We start from the raw sequence: 24,060 nt of genomic DNA on the forward strand, positions 1-24,060 counted from the left end.
ATTTGTATAATGAAATAAAAGTTTGTATTCCTTTCATGCTACACATGAAATAACACAAAATAAAACAATGGCCCTACATTTATTTATATACAAAAGCTCTTACATATAAGCTACATACATACAGTTGCAATATATGTCAGGAATGGGAGTTTTTCAATTCAAAATGACGAGTATGATTATGCAAATAGTTTGTACTTTGCAGGAACCTCAGTAAATTACTTGAGAATGGGGTGTTTTTCACCGCAGAACAAAAAAAGAGAAGAAATTTATCATATACATAACTATACAATTAATTAACAATGCCTACGGCAATACATCCTTGACACAGGGATGATGGAGATCAAATTATGCCTAGGTTAATACCATGAACTTGTTTATCCCTTGTTCTCCTCTAGCTTACCTGTGTCTATCCTGAAGCAGGTGCGATGGAACTTGCCCATGTAGAAGTCGAGGCCAATGATAGCGAACATGAGGATGGCGAAGAAGAGCAGCAGGCCAATCTGCAGCAGAGGTACCATGGCTTTCATAATGGACTTCAATACCACCTGCAGACCTGACGCAGACAAGAGAAATGTGCTTTTAAAAATAAAAAAATTTATAAAATCTAAGTTTTGCAATGTTTCTCTGTATTGCACTTGAAGTCTAATTCACTTCAGTCATCTGCCGACATATTCTCACATATAAAAATGAAAGAACTACAGGCAATTTGCTTGAAATAAACAATTTTCGTTTGCTAACCTGAAAATTAGACTGAATTCCTATTTTGTTTCACTTCATTCATCCAGTCTGACATTGTGTTCATGTTAGCAGATTTCTGTCATCCGAGATGTGGAAAGTAATTCAGGCTACAGGTTCACAAACCAAACACAAGATGCCAGATTGTTTCAATATGGTTAATGGCATTTCAAAAGCGTAAAAATGAATTTTAAATGTTTCTTCATCATTGCTTAGGAAATGAGTAAGAGGCCTGTAAATTCATACTGTATAAGCTTCATTGCGGAGATTTTTCTTGATCTGTGGGAAGCATCTGTGAAAAAATATTTCAAACCAACAAATTAAACATAAAACGTTATATGTTAATAATGCTGTTGTCACAAGTGGATTTTTAATTGGAAGATTGGATATTTTGGTAGAAAACAAATTAAATATGTTATCAGTTTACTGATTCAATACGTTCACTATTAACATTTTTGTTCACACATACACAGTCTTTGATTGCAAGCTTTCTAACAAGGTACCGTTAATACATCACATACTTCAATTTGGCCTTAAACATAACCACACACAGTGAACTTTAAAGCAACACTTGTGTCCATACATGCTTAACATACGGTGCAGATCAAAGGAACTCACACTGCATTTTAGTTAGGTTTCATCTCGTGTTTTTTTCTTTTTAATACATTTTGTTTGTATACATGCTGGTTTATTTAATAAGAGTGAAGCTCAAGTTATTATATGTAGAACTCCAAATGCTTCACCCTACTAGCAATTGATGGTAACGCTTAATTATTAATCAGATTTCAAAATTCATTCATAATGTCTGATTCTCCTACCATGTTAATGGGGAGAGAAAAAGGGGGAAAATGGTTACTTTGCTTTGTTAGCAACCATTGAGATAACATCCTATCAACCGTATCTAGAAACTCAAACTAAAATGCTTCGTGCCTGTGACAAGTGATGCCATACGCAAGAGGAAACTTAACACGTTTTTCTTTCTTAGATGTTTATAGTGATTGGACAGTGTACTGCATATTCTACCAGCAGAGGCTGACAATCTGCAACCTTTTCCATAAAAGTTGCAATGTGTAAGAACAAGTTAAAAAGACTCAAACTAAAATTATTAGCAGAATGTGAAGAAATAAAAGTTTTGATGTTATCTCAGAGAGTAGTCTATTTATTGTGTTGTAGACATAGGAGTCATTTACACTGGGGACATGTCCCCACCACTTTTTGAAATGGCTGATTTTGTCCCCATCACTTTTTTAAAACATAACTTGTTAAAAACATTCTGAAATATAGCTTGCAGTTAAATAAGAAATGAAAAATCCTTTAGAAAAGTTTATTTGCACATTAAGAAACATGCAATGAAATTAAACTATAGAAGAAACAAATGTGCATTGTCAAAAAAAGGAACTTAACTTAAAAAAAAGCAAGCTACTGATTATAAAATGACCCAAAAATGTGAACTTTAACAACTTCTTAACACAGTTTCTTTTTGGCCATGTTATCCGTTCTCTCCCTGTGAACATAACAAAAGAGGAGGAAAGACTAAATCATGCCTACATATATGTTGCCTCAGTAGGGATGATATTACATGAGAAAAGTTGATCTATGGGAGATATATGGGAGTGTGACTCCAAATCCAGACCTACATGGGTTGATAAATTTGATTTCTATTGATATTTTTTGTGTGATTTTGTTGTCAGCACATTCAACTATGTAAAGAAAGGAGTATTTAATGAGATTATTTCATTCATTCAGATCTAGGATGTGTTATTTTAGTGTTCCCTTTATTTTTTTGAGCAGTGTACATTTTGAAATGTAATGTGCTACCTGAATTTTGTCTTTCCTTTTACATAAATAAAACATTTCCCCCATAAACTGGTGCAGAAACCTTCACCAGAATGCAGGAAATTAAATCTTTAATGATCAAAATTTCCTGGGTGAGGTCCCCCAGACCCCCCGTTCCTGTATCTCAGAATTGAGGATATCTTTAAAACACTTTCAAGGATCTTTTCGTCTCGTTAACCTAATATTGTGTATTGAGTATTGTGATGTCTCACGAGCTATGTTTCTCTGTGCACCCCTAATCTGAGCCCCTATGTCCCCACCACTTTTCAACACAAAGTGACGCTCTTAGTTGCAGAGACATCTACTGAACTTATTATGGTAACCAGCTAGCATGGCCCATCCTGTCTCATAATACCACTTTGTACCTCAAGAGGCGATTTATTCATACCGATATTATAGCTCAGCCCCCAACCATGTAGTTTCAGCTAGTGTGCTAGCAGCGAGTTTGCAATTTTACACAAGATTAGTTTTTTTGGTCTTATAAATAAACAAAATTAAATCAAAAATGTCAAAAAAGAAAATATTCTTACACCTATTTTCTTTATCAAACAGAAAGATACTACTGTACACCTTATGAATTCAAGTTTTTCTTTCATTGAACTAATTGCCTTGTAAAACATACTTCATTCAAACTCGTTAGCTGCAAGCTAACTGTACAGACACCTGATTATACAGACACAAGATCACTGATTAACATGTTATATGTAACTGGTTTAGAAATGTAATTTTGTTTGGGTGGGGAATTACGGCGGGAACCATTTCTCACTTTGACAACAAGCTGATATAAATAATACCAGCACGTAACTCCCCTTTAGTAGTAGTTGTTTTTACATTTCTGGTTATGAGTGGATTGAACTAACGAGATACAATGTATTAATTAGCCAGTTTTCAGTCTTAATGTTAAGCCAGGCTAACTAATTCTGTTTCTGGAATTAACAGTGCTAGAAATTAAGCTAATTGTGATAAAAATGTGTTAAAATGTGAAGTCATTGTAACTAACAGATACTTAGTCAGTTTGTTTGATTTGGAGTTAAAAGACATATGGTTTCACAATGCATTTCCCAATATTTGTGGAAAGGGAGGTCTCCAATGATGTTCTCATTGGGAGGTTGTTCTAGAACAAGAGTATCATGCAGATTGTGGTAAGCTAATGCCTTTGCTCCTGTAATTGGTGACATGACAGTCAATTTTAAAGAGCAGATCAGTAACTTGGCGATCACCTGTAATGACAACCCCACTACCTTGAGTGCAGTTATTTATTGTTGTGAGACTATTTGTGATAAAATCCAGATCATGACATTATGACAACTGACATGTGAAGTGAATGTATCTCATTATCATGGCACCTGTCAGTGGGTGGGATATATTACATTATTTACATTTATTCATTTAGCTGACGCTTTTATCCAAAGCGACTAACAATTGATAAGTATGACAGAGGTCGCACTTCTCTTGAGCAACTAGGGTTTAAGTGATACAAAGAAGGAAAAGCAGTGAAATTAGTTTTGTCACAGTTGCTTGCATAACAAGGCATAAATAAACAGAATAGAAATAATAATAATATAAATAGAAAGTGTAGAAATCTTAAATAAATATACTGAAATATTAAAATATAAAAATTAAATAGAAGTGTGTAAAATTATGTCCAGGATACTTTAGTATGTGACTGCTGCTGCTGGGACAGAATAAAACAGAATATTGCACATAAGCAAAGACGATGATTGATTTTAGCGCAAAATGCAAAAGAGAAATCCATGTCAGATCCTAGTATTTTGTCACCCTATGCATGCCACACACCTCCGTGAAGCTAGGAGCATAGGCGGTTTTCCCATTGAGTAAAGGTGGGCAACTGACCGGGGCCTCGGCCGCCAGGGTGCCTTGCCATTTCACTCTCCTTTTCAAAGTCTCCAGTGTGTCTTGCTGCTGGTAAGCAGCGCACTGGCCGTCCCAGGACGCACTGGTGAGTTTGGTTTAGTTTAGCTGTATATGTGTGTGTGTTGCGTACGCTAATACGCTAACTTTATGTGTCTGTCTGTATACAATAAATTCAGTCAGGTACCTCAGGCAAATGCTGCACAACAAAGCACCGGCCGGACTGTGGGCGGTAGGCTAACTCCGGTGTTGTCAGAGAATTGCTTGTCTATTAGGCGTGAGAGGCACTTTTATTTTCGTTGGCCAACTTTTGTATTGACACTCAGTATTTTTTGTTTCTTTGCATCCAGAAGAGGTGGTTTTTGTTGAGATATGGACTCTGTGGAGATTTAAACTCATTCAACAGGACACGACTGAAATGTCTGCAGTGTGGAAATATTTTAAATAGGAAAATTCACTCAGGATCCAGTGGCATCTTCTTACTCCACCCAGTGTTTTTTTTTTCAAAAGCTTCCATGTCATGTGACATAGGGACTCCAACCCAATGCTGAATTGTACTTCTACACTGTGCAAATGAGACACACCCCTTCATATTAAAAAAAATGGGTAACATGAGAAACCTCCTCCCTTCTGAGGTGCATTTTGTTTGCAAATTAAAATCCAAAAAGAAACAGTCTCCTCAATAGCTTAAAAGGACTAGTTTGCATCACTAATATGCTTTACTAACCTCTGGTTCTCCACCGTCCATTCTTTTCCTAACAACCACTTTTTCAGACTCATCTGAAAACTGAAAAATAATTTAGGATGTACCAGTCTGTACAGGACAGAGCTGAAGGCTACACAAGTTCAGTCTACGTTTGTACGTGATGTTCTCAACATTGGACAAGTAGGTAGTGATAAAATACAGCTACCAGTTACTTTCTATAAATTGAGCTAATGTTATGTTACATAGCAGCTAAAGCTGCAGAGGTACTGTACTGCCTCAAGATTTTCCTCGGCTCGCGTTCTGGGGCGGAGCCAGATGTTTTAAACATTCAGGGCTTAGCCCAAACCTAGGGGGGTCTTAATGGGAAAAAATCTCCCCGGGGCAACAAATGTTGAGGATCACATTTTCACTCCTGGCAACTAAAAAGAGGCAAAACTTATGTGATGTTACTATTTTTAAGTTACATAACCAAGTAGAAATATGTAGTAACAGTTTCTGATCATCACTGGAGGTGGGATGGGATGAAGCATTATGAATTTTTGTGGCTTTAAGTTAAGCAAACACAGTGGCATCTGGTGGCGTGTAAAACTTATAGCAGCACTTTTAGACTGAGGCTGAAACGCCACCATAACTCGCTGATACTAATAATTTTAGTCTCATCTGTGCCATAAAAGTCAAAGAGGGTTAACCCTAATCTGACGGTTAATATGAGATGCAGACATGTGATGTGATTGGACAGTGATATTCATTAAATTAGCCTCTTATTACTGTTGTTACATTAGTACAGGAGCATCTCAAAACAAAACTGAATATGGTGGAAAAGTTAACTGTGAGCACCAGAACTAGACTGAGAGATTAAAGACTTAAGAAACGTTTGCAGGTGTTTTGAGTTAATTAGCTGATCAGAGCTCTTCTCAGGTCGACATTTCTGTGTAATAAATAATTTATTCTGCAATTCTAATAAATTTTGGGATACTAGAGTTTTGATTCTATGAGCTGTAAGTAATCAATATTAAAAAATGTTTTAACTAAATTATGGAAGATTTTTTAATTTTTCTTCCCAGTAGATGCACCTACTTCATACTCTTATCTTTCTAATCTTTATCACCATATTTCTTAATTATTCTCTTTTCATAACCCACTAATGTGCTGAGATTAGCTGTAAAACGCCCTGAGATGATCATTGATACAAGCTCAGTCACAATGTATTGAAAATGTGCGCTTCACAGGAGGGCCTCGGAATCAGCCGAACAACATAGCGATATAATATCACCTAATAATATCTAACGAGCCAGAAATACAGTCACTTTACTGAAGTGTTAGAGCTGCGGACTCACAACCCTGAAACACTTGTCCGCGTTTCACTGTCTGATGCTGCTTCTCTGTGTGAGTGGCCGGTGAGGTTCACCTCTCCGCATAAAAAACTTTGTCCATAACATCAGCTGGTTAGTCAGCGCCCCCTAACAGCCCCCTATCACGATGACAAAGAAGAAGAGTTCTTTCTTCTTCTTTAGTGTTTATTAGCGGTCAGCTGACCGACTGAATGATACTCTACCGCCAGCTGTTGCTCTGTCATTTTGTCGCTCCAGTCAGAAAGACTGAGGGGAAATGAAACAAAGTTGAACTTATTTTAAAAACCTAAAAGATCTGGGGCTTTTGACAAAACATTCGGGGCTTAAGCCCAATAAGCCACCCCCGCTCCGCCTATGCTCGCATTCACCGTCACTTTCTGCCCCTCGGACAATCAAATTTACAGTTACAGTTGTATTCCAGGTGTATTAGAAAATATTCAGTTGCATTATAATCTACAGGATGGTTTTGATGGTGACATTGCTATTAAAATATAGATTTTATACCAGGTGAGGATGAAAATATCCTATTTTCCTGTATTGTATGTATTCTCTAATAGAAAAATAAATAGATTCATATTCTTTAGCTTCTGATCTACCAAAGGAGATCTTTGCATCTAGGCCTAATGGTTGAGTTATTACTGATTCATTTTGGGTATGTTATTTTAGGCGTTTTTCCTGGAAATAGGTGTCTGTTTCCAAGAGGTTAATAAATTATGGGCAGAATTTTGCACATTAAACAAGTATTGTCAGTCCACTGCTGAAAGTGCCTACAATGGGCATGAGAGCATCAGAACTGAACCACGGAGCAATTGAAGAAGGGGGCCTGGTCTGATGAATCATGTTTTTACATCACGTGGATGGATGGGTGCATGTGTCACATGCCTGGGGAACACATGGCACCAGGATGCACTATGGAAAGAAGGCAAGCCAGCAGAGGCAGTGTGATACATTGGGCTATGTTGCAGTACATGAACGCCCTTTCACGGAAATGGTATTTCCTGATGGCAGTGGCATCTTTCAGCAGGATAATGCGCCACAAAGCAAAAATGGTTCAGGAATGGTTTGAGGAACCACCAAGGTGTTGACTTGGCCTTCAAATTCCCCAGATCTCAATCCAATCAAGCATTTGTGGGATATGCTGGACAAACAAGCCTGATCCATGGAAGCCCCACCTCACAACTTGCAGAACTTAAAGGATCTGCTGCTATCGTCTTGATACCACGGCACACCCAGTGGGATATATGGGAAACACTACACAGACTGATGTTATCAGTCCCAGCAGCTTAACTCATATTCACTCTCAGCAGGACTCTTTTCACATCTGCAGTGGATACTGACATCCTCTGGAGGTGGAGTAGACTTTATCGCTGACACTTTGTTGAGGAGATCAAAGCGAGCATGAAAGGTGTTTAGCTCATCTGGTATGTGGCCTCACACATGATCAGGATTCTTGTACCATTTTTAGAGTCAAATCCATGCTTTCAAATACAATTTAAGACCCCAAAATGTCCAAACAATTTCTTAGATATCAAAAAAATGAGAACAGATCTCTTTTAATGAATGGGCCACTGCCGCATTTGGCGACATAGGCAATTTTATTTTCTCTACAGATGAGAGACTGTGCATATTCCGAATTAGGGAAAATACAGTATCTCACAAAAGTGAGTACACCCCTCATATTTTTGTAAATATTTGATTTTTATCTTTTCAGGTGACAACACTGAAGAAATGACACTTTGCTACAATGTAAAGTAGTGAGTGTACAGTTTGTGCAACAGTGTAAATTTGCTATTCCCTCAAAATAACACAGCCATTAATGTCTAAACCGCTGGCAACAAAAGTGAGAACACCCCTAAGTGAAAATTTCTAAGCGATCCACTGTTTGGCATCAAGTGTTTGTCATGATCTGACCATAAAGAAAAGTTTAAAAGCCCAATTAACCATCTGGTTTCTTCAAATTTTACTCAGGAGCAAAAAATCTGCCTTTAAATTACAATAATATAAATAATAGCCAGGACTGATGATAATGTAATATGACTCACAGCCAGACATAAACATCTGCAGCTAACCACAGCTAATGCACACGTAACATAAAACTTATATTAATGGCTGGGTCTCGCATTGTGAAATACTAAGTAAATTAAACAAATGCACCCTAATTTAACATTTTATGGCAGGTCACTGTGCGTAACCATTTTCCTACCAGCCTTAAACGCACCATTGGCAAATTTAATACCTACAGCAAATTTACAGTTAATTTAAGACAAAGACCTTAATATCCCTGATAAGACTTTTTAAGGAACCATAGGAAACCTGCTGATGTGAGCTCCTGCTTTTGTAGCCTGTGATGTTTTGGATGGCCTGCCACATATCTTTGGTGTTGTTGGTGTTGAGGTCTCTCTCCAGTCTCTGCTGATGTCTCTGCTTCACCTCCTTGATACCAGCTTTCAGTCTCGCTCTGGCGGTGTAAGCTTCTTTATCACCTGACACCTGATCGAATTTGTGGCCAATAGTTAAATGGAACAACTAAATTGTAACTGAGTTATGGTAATTGTAATTGAGTTCATTCATGTATTTTTGTAGGGTACCCTTTTTGTTGTTTATTTTGCTTCAACTAATTTCTGGGAGTATTTTCTCACTTTTTTTGGTTTATGCACCAAAGACAAACATTTGGCTGGAAAACTTAACATTTATTTGAAGGATGGTACGTTCCAGTCCACTACTTGATTCTTTGGACTTAAGCAGCATACTACTGCCAGACCCAGAATAAATTTCCACTTACAGTCTAACTCAGGGGCAATTATACGATCAGACCTTTAGGGGTGCTCAGCCCCTAATGAGAATGTAGCGTGCATACAATGCCTTGCAAAAGTGTTTACTAATTAGTGGAGAGTATAAGTAGACCTACTAGAGAGGAGCTGGTGCAGAACGGAGCGGGTCAGTCAAGGGCATAATTTTGTGTTGAAAAGTGGTGGGGACATAAGGGCTCAGATTAGGAGCGTGAAGATACATTTGGGTCATGACGACGCACGAGAACAAGACAAGAAGACGTTAGCACTATTTAGATTAAATATTTGATGCATGTCGGGGGGTGTGGGGGTCCTCCCCCAGAGGATTTTGAGCATTAAACTTGTAATTTCCTGCATTCTGAAGACATTTTCATCTCCAATTAATGGAAAACTATATTGCATTGCATTTTTTTTCTTAGTGCAAGCTGTTTTTCAGAATGTTTTTAACAAATGCTTTCAAAAAGTGATGGGGACAAAATCAGCCATTTCAAAATGTGGTGGGGACATGTCCCCAATGTCCCCAATGATTAAATTTTGTTACATGCTTGCTTTCTCTTTTAAGGAAGTAGTTTTCTGTTGCTGATTGAGTTTAATTTATCAGTATTATTTTAATTGTTAAAAATAATTTTTTTTGGTTGCACAGAATCTGTGGAGTATAAATTATTTCTATTAGTATAATATTCTAACATTAAATTAAAACTAATTTCATAGCTTGGCTACTGTGTTGGGCAGAAACTGTAATAATATTACTTTTCTCATTTTAAATTTACTCATTTTCCCAGTAACTAGCAGTGTAACGGATTACTATTTCCAAAACAGTAATATCATTACAGTTACTAATCCAAGTAACGCTGCGGTACTGAGTTACTGAATGCACCATCCTTGGCATGAATGCGCGACTGGGCAGCAGGTCAGCTGCACTGGACCTGATGTTGTTCAAGTCAGCTGTTAGTATAATGTTACTATATTACTTACATAATCTCAGCATATTCAATCAATTTCATATACTGTATACTTTACCACTAGTTTAGGCCTATTATGAACATTATATTCCAGTTACCAGTGTTGAGAAGTAACTAGTTACAAGTAATTTAGTTACGTAATTTAATTACAAATTAACTGTAACTAATATGTTACAGTTACTGGGGAAAATGTGTAGTTAAATCACAGTTACTCGGCTATATGTTGAATAATATTAATTTTGTTGCTTAGCATGTTTTTCACGTGCACAATGTCTCTCTTTGCCAGGTCCAGCCACAGGTGTTTAGTAAAGTTTGATGTTCTTGATTGGTTCTCATGTCTGAATTTGCAGCACCAACATCTGGCAGTTAAACTGCCTCTCAAACTGTCTGGTTAACAGTTGAAAAACATTCATTAGAAATTTAGAAAAGTAAGGAAATGTGGTAAATTCAATTACTTTGAATAAAGAGTAATTGAAAGTTAAGTAGTTAACCTAGGCTACTGTTACATTTTAAATAGGGTAACTTGTAATCGGAAATCTATTACATTTCCAAAGTAACTTTGCCAACACTGCCCACTGTTACAGCAGTTTAATTTTTGTGGAATGTTTCCATTTATAAAATCCATGTGCAAGAAAATACAAAAAAGTAAATACTTCAATAATGATCAATTGTCAATAATCATAATTGCAGAACAATTACAGTAGGTTGTAGTCTTTACTCGCATACTGTGCTCGTAAATCATTTTTCCGCTTCCCATGTATTTATTTTTTGGGATATATGCAAGTGAAATACTCTGTACAGCCCTGCATCATCCATCCTGGCAACTGGTCCCCTCATGCTGCTGTTCTTGTTTTACTGGTGGGTGCCATTGACTTCCCATCTCTGTTACAGCTAATGTTCTAACGTTATATACTGCAACTGGCTTTATCGGAGGGGAACGTAGCAAACATTTCAAATAGCCTGAGCTGGAACACTTAAGTTACAGTATACTGCTACCAACATGTCATGTGTACAGCCCATCAGAGTGCTAAAATAGTTAAATATAATCAAAAACTACAACACAGTCCCATAAAATAGAGCACTGTGTTTGTGTTTGCATAAAAATCCCTCATCTTCAGCTTTGAGTAGGCCTCTGTCTGGCTCAGCTTCCCCTGTGCTGGACTCTCCCTCCGCTTGTACTGATCGTACAGCTACATATGCATGAGAAGAACATCAGTAATAAACGTGACTAACAATAATACATTTTCTAATTCTATCTCATATATCACATATGATTGCCTACTCAGCCCTGCACACTGCCCCTGTATCTGTCACTGTTTTTTCTGGTTCCATTGTCCTTCTCCTCCTCCTGTTTCTTCTCTCCCTCCTCATCAACATGACTGGGTCCTTCATCACCCTGTACTTGTACATCATCTCCACTGACCTTAACAGCTAATATACATACAGACACACACAGATTCCTCGCTTATAGAAGGATGTTGTCTTTGAGTGATAACACATTGCAAACCGTTGCTTATCATAAATATATAAATAAATAAAATTGTATAAATAAATATTATATATAATATTTATGCCTATATATAAATACATATATATAAATAATTTCAGTATTTAATAAATGCATTTCTAATTGTGCACTTCTTCTCCTGCTGGGTCCTGCCTGCCACAGCAACTTTTTCACCAAGGAAGCAGTCACTTAATTTGGCGCATTCAGCTGCGTCTTGTGCCGACATCTTTTTCTTCTTAATTTTTCGGCACTACACATTTCTTTTTCCTCATTCTTTCGTTTTGCCATATTTACCGTCTTTATTGCACTTGTCACACAACCCTGGACTGAGTTCAGCACCAACAAAACGTAGCAAACTGGTGGCAAAAGGTTTTGGATTAAACTCGCCCCAAAGGGAACTCCTTTGATTGGCGCCATTGAGCCAACCAGAATTCAGCAAAAACGAGGATCAGTCCAAGTTGGTATCCTCCCATCAATAGTGAAAGTATTAGTTTGGCCCAAACTGCGTTCCGCTGCAGCTGACCAGTCCGTCAGCGCGGTCGTGGATCATTAAGTAAAACATTAGAAACGGAAAACTTTTAGGGACATTAAACCCGTTTAATGTAAGAAAAGCCATATGAAACTGTAGGCTGTGGTTGCCCCTTCTCTTTCTTCTCCAAAATCTAACATTAGAGGACAAAAATAATAATAATATAATAATAATTTTCAGGAAATAATAATAAATTGTTGTATTATCTTGGTATAACTGAAATCATAATTTCATCTTGCTTCATTTCCATCTAATTAGAAACAGATAGATACTTGGTTACATTAACTTACTTGGAATGCCAGAGACAAGTTTGAGGGGCCGCAGTACTCTCACCGCCCTCAGTGTTCTTAGATCAAAATCAGCACCCACAGTGGCCAGGATCCTGCAAACACAACAGCAGCATGAGGTTAAGATTACAGGTACTTTTCATTGTCAGCAGGTATTTGTCTAAAAAAATGTGCAGGAAAAGACTATTACGGGTATTAAGTGTATCATTTTAAACATTAGTTAATCATTTTCAAATAATTTATTAGGTTGATAGACAAATTGCAAAAAATTTAGACAATGGTAATGACTGTGAACTCATGAAAGGAATGTTGTACCAGTGTTGCTCACGAGGACCACAGTACACATTAGTACTATGCAAATTTGACACTGATGTTAAGTGTGAATGCTGATGCTTATTCTCTTTATTAGTGTGAAAGCTGATTCAGCAGCATTCACACTATTGTTATTGTATTCTGCATCATCATTATTATTATTAATTATTATTATTAATAATATTATTAGGGCCTGAGCACCGACCAGTGCAAGGACCCTATTGGAATTGCTATGGGAATGGCAGCGCATGTACATGCAGCAGCCTAACGCTCCTTCAAACTTGGAGACATTTTTGTTTGTCTGGCTTTATTACTGAAAAACACGTGTAACCTATGAAAGAAATACAGTCATTGGAAGAGGAATACGGGGTTTTGGATTAAAGAGCAGTGGACCTTGAGACGATCCACCGAGCTAGATCCACCGGACAACACAGCTGGTGATCACTCAGAAGAGAGGAAAGAGAGTCTGTACAAAATGGGACTCAAGTTGGCCAAGCAACAGGAAGTTAGAAACTGTTGCCCACATCTTTACAGAGATCTGCTTCCATTCCAGATCAAGCACTCAGCGGGCAGACCATGTTCCAAGCTGTCAGTGCACAAGACTCCGGCAAGATGAGAGGACTCTGTATGTACATCGATGATGCTCAAACGTAGTCAAAGTGAACACTGTTTCCCAAATGTCTTTTAATGTAAAGATGAAACCATATTATCATTGGTTGCTGCTCTTTTACATTCCATTCACCCCAGACTTAAATTCACAAAATGCACTGCAGAATGTGTATCTGTGTATTTGTGTCATCTATGTATATGTATGTAAATAACTTTATATTTTTACATGTTACCATGTTTTAATATTTGTTTAATTGTCTGTTCTATGTAAGTTCTATGTGTAGTATAAAGGGACAATAAACATTCATTTTGTTATACAACCTTGTGTTTAATGATAAATAAACTACCTTTAGGGGTCCAAGCCAGAGATGGGCTGGGGGCCAAGCATGGAAGGGACATGTCATATAAAATGACATTTGATTTGATTGATTGTTACAGTGCAACCCCAAGGTATAGATTCTTGAATTTTAATCTCTCAACTCATCTGCATCTGAGAGTTTTCTCAAAATCCTATTTCCTATTTCGTCTGTGCTGAATTTTGATCTGTTTAGAAATTATACATTTTACACCTGTATCTTTTAGTTAAAGCCTAGATAAATGCTCATAAATCAAACTTGACTTAAGCTATTGTAACAAGTGGTTGCCACTCTGGGTGTAAAAGTCTGGAGGGAACAGAGTTCCTGCTCAGATTTCAAAAATCAGTTAACTCACTATCGATGTACCCTATTTTTTCCGTGATTTTGCTAACATTACATTGTGATCAACAAATCCGTGTTGAAATCATAGAAATCCTGCTCTCTGGAGCTCCTACACAAACATACACACAGAGCAAAATCGGTAGTCAGCAGAGCAGACCGCCACGGCCACGAGACAGTGAAGTGAACTAGGTAAAGTGACCACCATTACTCGAGTTGCTGACCACTGCAGCATGCAGCTTGGCTGGATACTGGCTTGTCAGTTGCTGCTAACTGCATGGTAACATAATTTAGCAAATTCTTACAAATGGGGATGCTGAGCAAGTCTGTGACACAATTTTCAGTGTGGCATTTGATACAAAACCATTTTTTCCTACATATTTTGACCAAATGGCATCAACATTTTACCATAGTATATCTGGACCATTTCCCACAAAAATGACAATCTCAGATTTTTTATATTCCATACATTTTGGAGCGGCAGTAGCTCAGGACTTGGCTGGAAACCGGAGGGTCGCTTTGTTCAAGTCCAGCTTAGACCAGGGATACGGAGTGTGGACAGTCCACTTCCTGGGCACTGTCAAAGGTGGCCTTCAGCAAACCCCTGAACCCCCAACCACTCGGGGCGCCGAGACAGCCCCCTTGCTCTGACATCTCTCCATGTGTTGTTAATATAGGTCCTGTGCATGTGTGTGGCCTGTGTGTATAATACTATAATAATATAAAACATAAACTACAGACTGAAAAAAAAAGTAATTTCCTAATCAGGAATCAGCCAATCGCATATATCAAGTGAAGTGCGCATGCGCCAACCGTGCATGCAGCCTGTTGCAGTTGCTCCCCTTCGTCGTCTTACTTTCTAACTTTTAACTTTATCTTTTTATATCTCACGTGTGTGATTTTTGGTTTATAGTTAATTTAAGCTACACTCCCTCTATTCATGCAAGTTGAGAGAGTTTTGGTCTGGTTGTTACCCAACTAAATGGTCGCTTTGTTTACACCTGGGACCAGCTGATCGCGCTGAAGCCAACCCACAGACATCCCCACTGAGATCAGCAGGAGGACACACAGAAGATGCAGAGGAGGAACTAAACGGCAAGGGAGGAGAGAGGGGTCCAGACAACAGAGACATAGGAAAAGGAGATATACTGTAAGCCGTGTCTCCACTCTCTCATCATGGGCAATGTGAGGTCACTGGCTAATAAAATGCATGAGTTCTGGGAGTGTACGTAGTTTAATGTGTTTCACGGAGACTTGGCTACACCAGGATATTCCTGACCACAACGTTTCCATCGACGGCTTTCAGACAGTTCGGGCCGAAAGGGATTGCACCGAGAGCGGTAAGCGTAAAGGCAGGGTACTTGCCTGTCAACAACAGATGGTGTAATTTCAGTGTCACATTACGGTTGTGTATCAATGTATCTGTAGCCCGGACATTGAACTGCTTGCTGTGGGACTCCGGCCATATAACCTGCCATGGGAAATTTCACATACCATCGCTGTAGCTGTTTACATTCCGCCCTCTGCCAACCCAACGTCGCCACGTAATGTCATCCCACCACCATTTCTGATCTCCAGATTCAACACCCGGGTGCCCTCATAGTGATCTCAGGTGACTGCAACTACGTCACCATGACCACCACACTAACTAACTTCACCCAGTATGTGAGCTGCAATACTAGAGGGGAGAGGACCCTGGACCTGCTGTATGCTAATGTTAGGGATGCATACAGCTCTTCCCCCTGGGCAGGTCAGACCACAACCTGGTTCACCTCAATCCCTGTTATGTGCCTCTGGTGAAAAGGCAGCCTGCGACCACAAGGACAGTGAGGAGATGGTCGGAGGAGGCCTATGAGACACTTCAGGGATGTTTCGAGGTGACCAAATGGGATGCACTCTGTGAGCCAGATGGAGAGCACATAGATGAGCTTACTGAGTGAATCACAGATTATATAAACTTCTGTGTGAACTGCACTGTCCCAACAAAAACTGTCCATTGTTACTCAAACAACAAACCGTGGGTAACAAAGGATATCAAGGACATCATGAATGCAAAGTGGAAGGCTTTCAGAGATGGTAATAGGGAGGAGGTGAGGGCCATTCAGGGGGACCTGAACGTGAAGATCAGGGAGGCTAAGGAGAAGTACAGGAGGAAGCTGGAGCGTAAACTCCAGCTGAACAACATTTGGGAGGTCTGGAGCAGCATGAGGAACATCACTAGCTTCAGACCGACTGGCAGCAGGAGTGGAAGGCAGCTTGGAAAGGACCAAAAAACTTAATCTGTTCTTTAACAGATATGATACTATGGCTCCTGCCCATCCCCCTACTAACTTAGCTGCTGTCTGCCCTCAAACACTTCCAACCCCACTACTCCCCCCTCCTCCTCCTCACTGTCCCCCACCCTCCTGGAAGACCCCTTCTCCCCCTTCTTTTGGCTCTGAGGTTAACAGCCCTCTCCAGTCTGACAATTCCTCCTCTCCCCCTCCCCCACCTGTTACTTCTGTGTCTCACTGCTGACCAGGTGAGAAGACAGCTGAGGAGACTCCACTCTAACAAGGCTGCAGGCTCTGATGGTGTCCGCCCCGGGGTGCTCAAAGCCTGTACACCCCAGCTATGTGGAGTCCTTCACCTTATCTTCAACCTGAGCCTGAGTCTCCAAAGGGTCCCTGTGCTCTTGAAGACATCTTGTCTCATTCCTGTACCAAAGACGCCACATCCCAGTGGCTCCAAGGACTACAGACCTGTGGCACTGACCTCCCACATAATGAAGACCCTAGAGAGACTGGTTCTGGAAGAGCTGTGGCCCATGGTCAGACCTCTCCTGGACCCACTCCAGTTCGCCTACTAGCCCCGACTGGGAGTTAAGGACGCCGTCATCTTCCTGCTCAACCGCCTCTACGCCCACCTGGACAAGCCGGCAAGCACTGTGAGGGTCATGTTTTTTGACTTCTCCAATGCTTTCAGCACCATCAGGCCGGCCCTGCTGGGTGAGAAGCTGACAGCAATGCAGGTGGATGCCCCCCCTTGTGTCCTGGATTGTTGACTACCTGACGGACAGACCACAGTATGTGCGCCTACAACGCTGTGTCAGACAGCGTGGTCAGTAACACCGGGGCCCCGCAGGGGACTGTCCTCTCTCCCTTCCTCTTTACCACCTACACCACGGACTTCAACTATCACACAGAGTCCTGCCAACTTCAGAAGTTTTCAGATGACTCTGCTGTGGTTGGATGGATCAGCAAGGGTGACGAGGCTGAGTACAGGGCTGTGGTAGATGACTGTCACATGGTGCGAGCACAACCATCTACAGCTCAACGTGACAAAGACTAAGGAGCTAGTGGTGGATCTAAGGAGAGCCAAGGCACCAGTGACCCCTGTTTCCATCCAGGGGGTCAGTGTGGACATACTGTAAAATTTCAATTAATAGCTGAGTCCCAAATAGCCGCCTACCCCATTTACTGGCCTGGTGTGGGAATACATTTTGACAAATAAAGGCAGGTCCCGATTAAACTCCTGGCCTGGTTTTTTTAGAAGTTCTTTGGATGTATAAAACCTCTTAAACCCTGCGGGGTCGCCTGCTTTAGCTGCTTCTTCCAAGTTGTGAATCCTGTTATGTGAAGTCTATTGCTCTTTGTCTGCTAACTTCTGCTACATTTCTCTCATCCTGCACCCTGTTGTTTTCGTTACGTTGCTGTCTTCAAAATAAAAGCGCATAAGCTGTCTGTCGGAGCTAGATCAAATGAATGACATGTCTTTGATATTATTGGATAATTTTTATACAAGTAATATTCTGTTTGAAATAAATAAACTGTTTCATAGTAGCTTATTTCAGAGAGGAATTAAAGTCCTGTCCCATATGGACGCCTGTCCCACATAAAGGCAGGGTCAGTTCAGTGATTTTAGCAAATAAAAGGCTATTAATCAAAGTTTTATGGTATACACATGACCTGGGAGTGCATATGGACAATAAACTGGACTGGGCCAAGAACACTAAAGCCCTTTACAGGAAGGACCAAAGCTGCCTATATTTTTGAGGAGGCTGAGGTCCATCAACATCTGCCAGACAATGCTGAAGATGTTTTATGACACCATTATTTCCCAGCACTGGCATGTTATGTTAGCCACAAAGCTGTGGAAAAAATATTGTTGGTTTATATTGTGCTGGTGTAATAAAATTAGACTGGACCACCTCTGTGATGGACAGTAAGTGCAAGTCAATGCTTTGAGTTCAGGTCCCACACCAGTATTCATGTAATGGATATCAGCTTAACACAATGACAGACCACACTCAATAAACTACACTCATCAGTGTCTGGCATCTAGACAAAAAGATAACATGGCTACATGGGGCAAAATAACCAATTCTGGAAGGAACCTATTCAAGACTTGCAATTTGGGTGTGGCACTCACAGTTTGTTTGGCTACTATTAAATGTGTAACGGACTTTATCGTGTGTCTCATGTATATCATTATACTCCCACACAAAAAAGCTGCTTTAATGGTCAAGCAAGCCTATAGTGTTTCATTATATTCCAGTCAAATCTGATGTTCATTTATAAATGTTGCTCATGGATAGTGGTTACAAATAATGATGCCTGTGCATTGCTTTGTATGGCTACAGCCTACGGCAGCTGGTTAATTTGCCTAATCTTCGCAGATGTTTAGACCACGGTGGAAACGCACACAACAGTGGGCTGAAGGAACCTTTTAGTTCCTTGAAAATAGACCTGGGGACTTAAAAGTCCCTGGTACTTTTGGTCGAAAAGTGCCTAAATACAGCCCAAATACTGTACATTCGATGCACAGGGTTAATTTGCATCTGCATGTATACACAGTCATTCAAGCTTTGCAACCTCACACCTATTCTTCCAGAATGCTGTCTGTCTGGCTTCCTCTGCAGATAAACGTGTAAGGTAGCATGCAGAGATACATGACCAGTAGCTGAGCAGTGCCTGGCTGCCTCTGGGTTCCCGATCCTGCATGACAACCAGGTCTCAATCTCAATCAATCAGCTCCCTGGAGAAGGTAGGGGTGGTGATGGAGTGGATGCCTCCCAAGGCATCGATCAGCAGTCTCAGACACATCAGTCCGAAAAAGAAAACAGCGCACAGTTTGGCCGTCTGCCTCCGTCTCGTTCTCCACCTCTTTACTGGCTACATAGCAGGTTATGTTCCAGATAAGGGATGAGCTCTATAAAAACACCCCCTACTGAACAATCAGTTCTCCTGGAAAATGGCAACACCATTCGATTCCCCAGATCCCACAGACAGTTTTAAAGACGTTTATTTTTTTTATGTGAGGCAAAATATTATGACTTAAATATTTTGCTTTTCAAGTTAAGTTTTATAAGAAGAAAGAATATGTTTGCTATTGCCACTATTTTTGTTAGTTGGTTTGTAAAATATGCTGCTCTGCTGCCAGTAGATTTGTCCATATTTGCAATCGGTCATCTGCTGTAAACCCTGTTATGTGAACACACTCATGGCTGGATAGGGAAACCCTGAAGGTTGATTTACGGAGTTGATAACCAGTGTTGTGTGACCACTTAGCCTAATCGCGAAAAAATATCCTGGGTATGTTGAACTTGCTTCATAGAATAGGCCCCTGATTTTACTAACACGCTGACACGCAGCTATTACGAACACCAAACCAGTGGTTCTCAACCAAATAGTTAAAAACGTTGTCTCTTGAGAACACATCTAATTTTTAAGGTACCAAGATTTTAAATAGCAAATTTATAAACCAAAATCATTTGTGGGCAGACATTTACAGTCAGAAAGACCTTTATGTCAGCAATAAAGATAAGCATAAGTAGCTCTCCTTTGAGAGAGAAAGTCCGAACAGAGGCCCAGTCTTGTCCAGAGTTACAGTCTGGTTACAGCTAGTGCGCTGCTTAACAGCATCGGAGGCTGCGGGGGTGGGGAACTCCAGTGTTGTTGGAAGAATTACTAAGCTTGTCTATTAAACACGAAAGGCGTCACTTGGTTTTATTTTCGTTGGCCAACTTTTGAATTGAACCTCAAACTGAGTATTTTTGAAGGTTTTTCAGATAGACTCATTGGTGGTTGAACTGTGGGTTTTGTATTGAGCTCTTACTGTATTACTGTGGTGAACTTTGTTTTTCTTGTGGTCTGTAGGTAGGCCTACCTGATGATATTATATCATATTATTTAATGCTATGACTTCAATCTCAAATTATCTTTCTCATATTATTATAATTTGATATTTCTTCTCCACCATTGCTCATAATAATAATTCATGCATCACCTAATTTCATCATAACACAGGCCTGGCCTCCAAGAAAGAACAGTGTATATTTAATCTATCTGATATTGTGTTGGTCATACTATACACTGATTTATTGCTTGTCCGTTTTGAATAATACAGGAGCTAAAGAGCTTGAAAATCAATCACATATTAAATCGCAATCTTGGTTTAAAAAAAATCGCAATTAGATTATTTTCCAAAATCGTTAAGTCTTACTCATCAGGGCTGTGTAGGTGTGGATTAACAGTGGCAACAAAAGCAAGTAACCCACCCACTGTCATTAGATTTTGATTCAAATGTTGCTAAATTCTGACTGGTGCACAGAAACTTGAGACATCACCTTTTTCCAAACAACCACTTCAAGAAGAATTCTCCTGTGCCCTGTCCCAGTATCAAGCAACCCCCAGCTAGTGAAACTCAGCAGTGGGATCAGCATAATAATACCAGCATTTTTACTTAAATGTGAGCTGCCATTACAAAATGGCAATAAAAAGCCTCAATGTGGTGCTCACTGGGGAGCAGGATAAACAGTGCAGCAAAAGGAGTGAATGAACCAAGGTCACCAACACTTTTTCTCCATTCCACTGAGCTGGATGATCAGGCTCCATTTGCTCATCAGACTGCAAAGTGATGGCAGCACAACATACTATACATTAATTGCCACAGAGCATCAAACACAGATTTTGGTTTAAAAACAACATAAAGATCATCTAGTGGAATTCAACCACACTATGTGAAGTACAGTAGTAAATCAACATAAGACATTTGTTATTTCCAACTAATGTCTGGCTAGTGTAAAGCTATATAAAAATCACTTGGCAAGTTCTGTCTAACCATATAATCATTTACACTTCAGAGGTCAGGGTCAGCTAAAGGAAAGCTCAGCCCTAGCGGATAAAAAAGGCCACTGTCAGTATCCACAGCAGATGTCTGTGTCTGATTAAAAGACAGTTTTGCCTCTTAAATTCACTATATCGTGGTCTCCTTGAGTTTCCTGATGGACAGATAGCTTTACTTGTTGTTAAAGTAATCGCTATATGCTAACTGTAGCAGCCATTAGCTAGTTAGCTCCTAGGACTCCTAGTAGCATGAGTAACTGAACTAACTAGCTTTTAGGAACAGTTATGGTTGCCATCTTTAACACAGAAAAATAAGGGATGCCTGCCGCAGCGGAAGTCACAACCCTCGGGGCCACGATGACCACAGGCCCGACTTTTGCAAAGGATCTTTACATCAACATCAGAGGACCAGAAGTAGTAGTGTGCAGTATTGGAGCATGTCAGGCCTACTTCCTTTTATTAGAGTGCTTCTTGTCACGTGCAGCACTGAGTAGCTGTTTGTCTTTCAAAGCTACAGTAAAACTATGAACAGGACTGCTCAAAGTTAAGAGTAATCAAGATCTCACTCCTAATGAGCTCCACAGAGCACCTGTTCCTGCTGTTAGTCCATTTGTTCGTCATTCTGGAAAAGATCCTTTCCACGTAACCAGTGGATGGAAAAAAATTGCCAAATACCGAATAAGTACATTCACATTTGTGCCTTTTTTCCCCCCATTGCATAAATTAAATAGTCAAAATGTGCTTTTTACTCACAGGTGTTTGCCACAGGATTTGGAAAGACTATGGTGGGTGGGTCCGAGGCCCAATGTACACATGTAATGTTTTATACTTTCTGTGAATATAATCCAATTAATCTTTTTTCCATACTGTATCATACCTTATTTTGAAAACCGGACTTTGTCACGTGTATCCTTGCGTGAAATTCAAGCCCGACCCAATTTGATAAATAATGTTGTACGTGGTTCTTGTATTGCGTAACATGAAGACTTCACAGCCTCTCATCAGGTAGGACTCTCATACTGCAACACTTGTAAAGAGAGAAAATGACAGGATAAAGTCGCTAACCTGCCTGTCAGCTCGCTCTGGTCCTTTTTAGTTATCATAAAGGCTTGAATATGTGTGCACTCCAAATTTAGACCCGCCCTCCTCTGACTCTGATTGGGCCTGAATATGAGTATTAAACAAACCAATCAAACTAACGATGGCAGCAAGTATTACCCAATCAGGGGTGGAATAGGACAAGTCTTCACAGAATGCGGGTGGGATGACTTGCATGGGATACGGTGTTAAAGACAACTTAGAAAAACAGGCCAAACCACATACCGTATTGATTGAGTGAATGTGCCATAAAGATTGGAAACAAACAAACAGCGTTCTTCTCCCAGGGCCGGGGAGTGAGGCAGAGATGCAATCTCAGTCCAATTCTCTTCAATCTATATATCAATGAATAAGCGAACCAATTAGAGAGTTCCACGGCACCTGGCCTCACCCTGAACGACAGAGATCAGAGGTCTGCTGTATGCAGATGACTTAGTGTTGCTTCCACCTACTAAAGAAGGTTTGCAGCAGCACCTTAATCTCCTGCAGAGATTCTGTCAGACCTGGGCCCTGACAGTAAACACAACAAAGACTAAGATAATGATCTTTCAGAAACAATACAGAAATCAGGTTAAAGACAATTTCTATTTAGACCCCACTAAACTACAACATACAAAAAAACTACACTTACCTTGGCCTCATTACATACACAAGGAACTTCAACATGGCTGTGAAAGATCTAAGGGACAACGCAAGGAGAGCATTCTATGCAATAAAAAGAAACATTAAAATCTATATTCCAATTGAAATCTGGCTTAAATTTTCCAATTTGTACTAGAACCAATAATTCTTTATGGCAGCAAAATTTGGGGGCCAAGACTTAATAATGAATTTGACAAATGGGACAAAACAATTATAGAATCTTTCCATACTCAGTTCTGTAACAGCATCCTACAGGTGAAGAGAAAAACACCAAATAATATGTGCAGAGCAGAGCTCAGCCAATACCCCCTCTTACTAAAACTACAGAAAAGATCAATTAAATTTTACAATCACTTAAAATCAGTTAACTCCCAGACGTACCATCACAAGGCCCTAACATACCAGGAGCTGAAACCAGAGAAGAGTCCCCTCAGCCAGCTGGTCCTGAGGCTCTCTGCAGTAACAAGTCCCCAACAGCCTCAGGACAGCAACACCAATTCAAGCAGACCAAACCAAATTATCAACAAGTAGAAAGACTGACTAGTAGAAAGACTGAAAATATATTGAATACTGGAAAGAAATGACCAACCCCCCCCCCCCCAAAACACATTTTCCTCATTAGAGGTCAATGATACCACACAATCCCTGTGCTCTACACGGAGCTCATGCCTGGATAGCCTGTATCCTCTATCTACCAAGCCTGCTCGCCCGAACCAGTCCCACCATGGCTGAATGATACTATCCGTAGGCTGTGCACCGATCTCAGAGCCAATGAAAGAAAATGGCGAAAAACCCTGCCGACTATAAGGGCTACCATATACTCCTATCCTCTTTCTAAACCAGCGTCAGTGCTGGCAAAACTGCTTTCCACCTTCAACTTAACCTCTTTAAGATTGAACTCTTGTTCATTCCAGCCAAGCAATCTGTCCACCATAACATCAAACTGCAAATTGACTCCTCAACCATCACTCCAACCAGGGTGGTTAAAAACTTGGGTGTCATGACTGATGGCCAACTGCTCTT

The 24,060-nt window shown here is 40.0% G+C and overlaps 1 protein-coding gene across 1 annotated transcript in view; it reads right to left on the bottom strand.

The window, feature by feature from the left end:
• Positions 1-24,060, bottom strand: part of LOC123959781 (voltage-dependent P/Q-type calcium channel subunit alpha-1A-like) — a 63,926-nt gene that overhangs the window by 7,276 nt on the left and 32,590 nt on the right. Inside the window, exons 4-5 of the mRNA XM_046034061.1 lie at positions 12,579-12,670; positions 401-553 (exon numbers count right to left, since the gene is read on the bottom strand). Of these exons, the coding sequence (XP_045890017.1) occupies positions 401-553; positions 12,579-12,670 (245 nt within the window). The remainder of the gene's footprint in view (positions 1-400; positions 554-12,578; positions 12,671-24,060) is intronic.

The sequence above is a fragment of the Micropterus dolomieu genome, linkage group LG21 (genome assembly GCF_021292245.1).
Source record: "Micropterus dolomieu isolate WLL.071019.BEF.003 ecotype Adirondacks linkage group LG21, ASM2129224v1, whole genome shotgun sequence".
NCBI classification, from domain to species: domain Eukaryota; kingdom Metazoa; phylum Chordata; class Actinopteri; order Centrarchiformes; family Centrarchidae; genus Micropterus; species Micropterus dolomieu.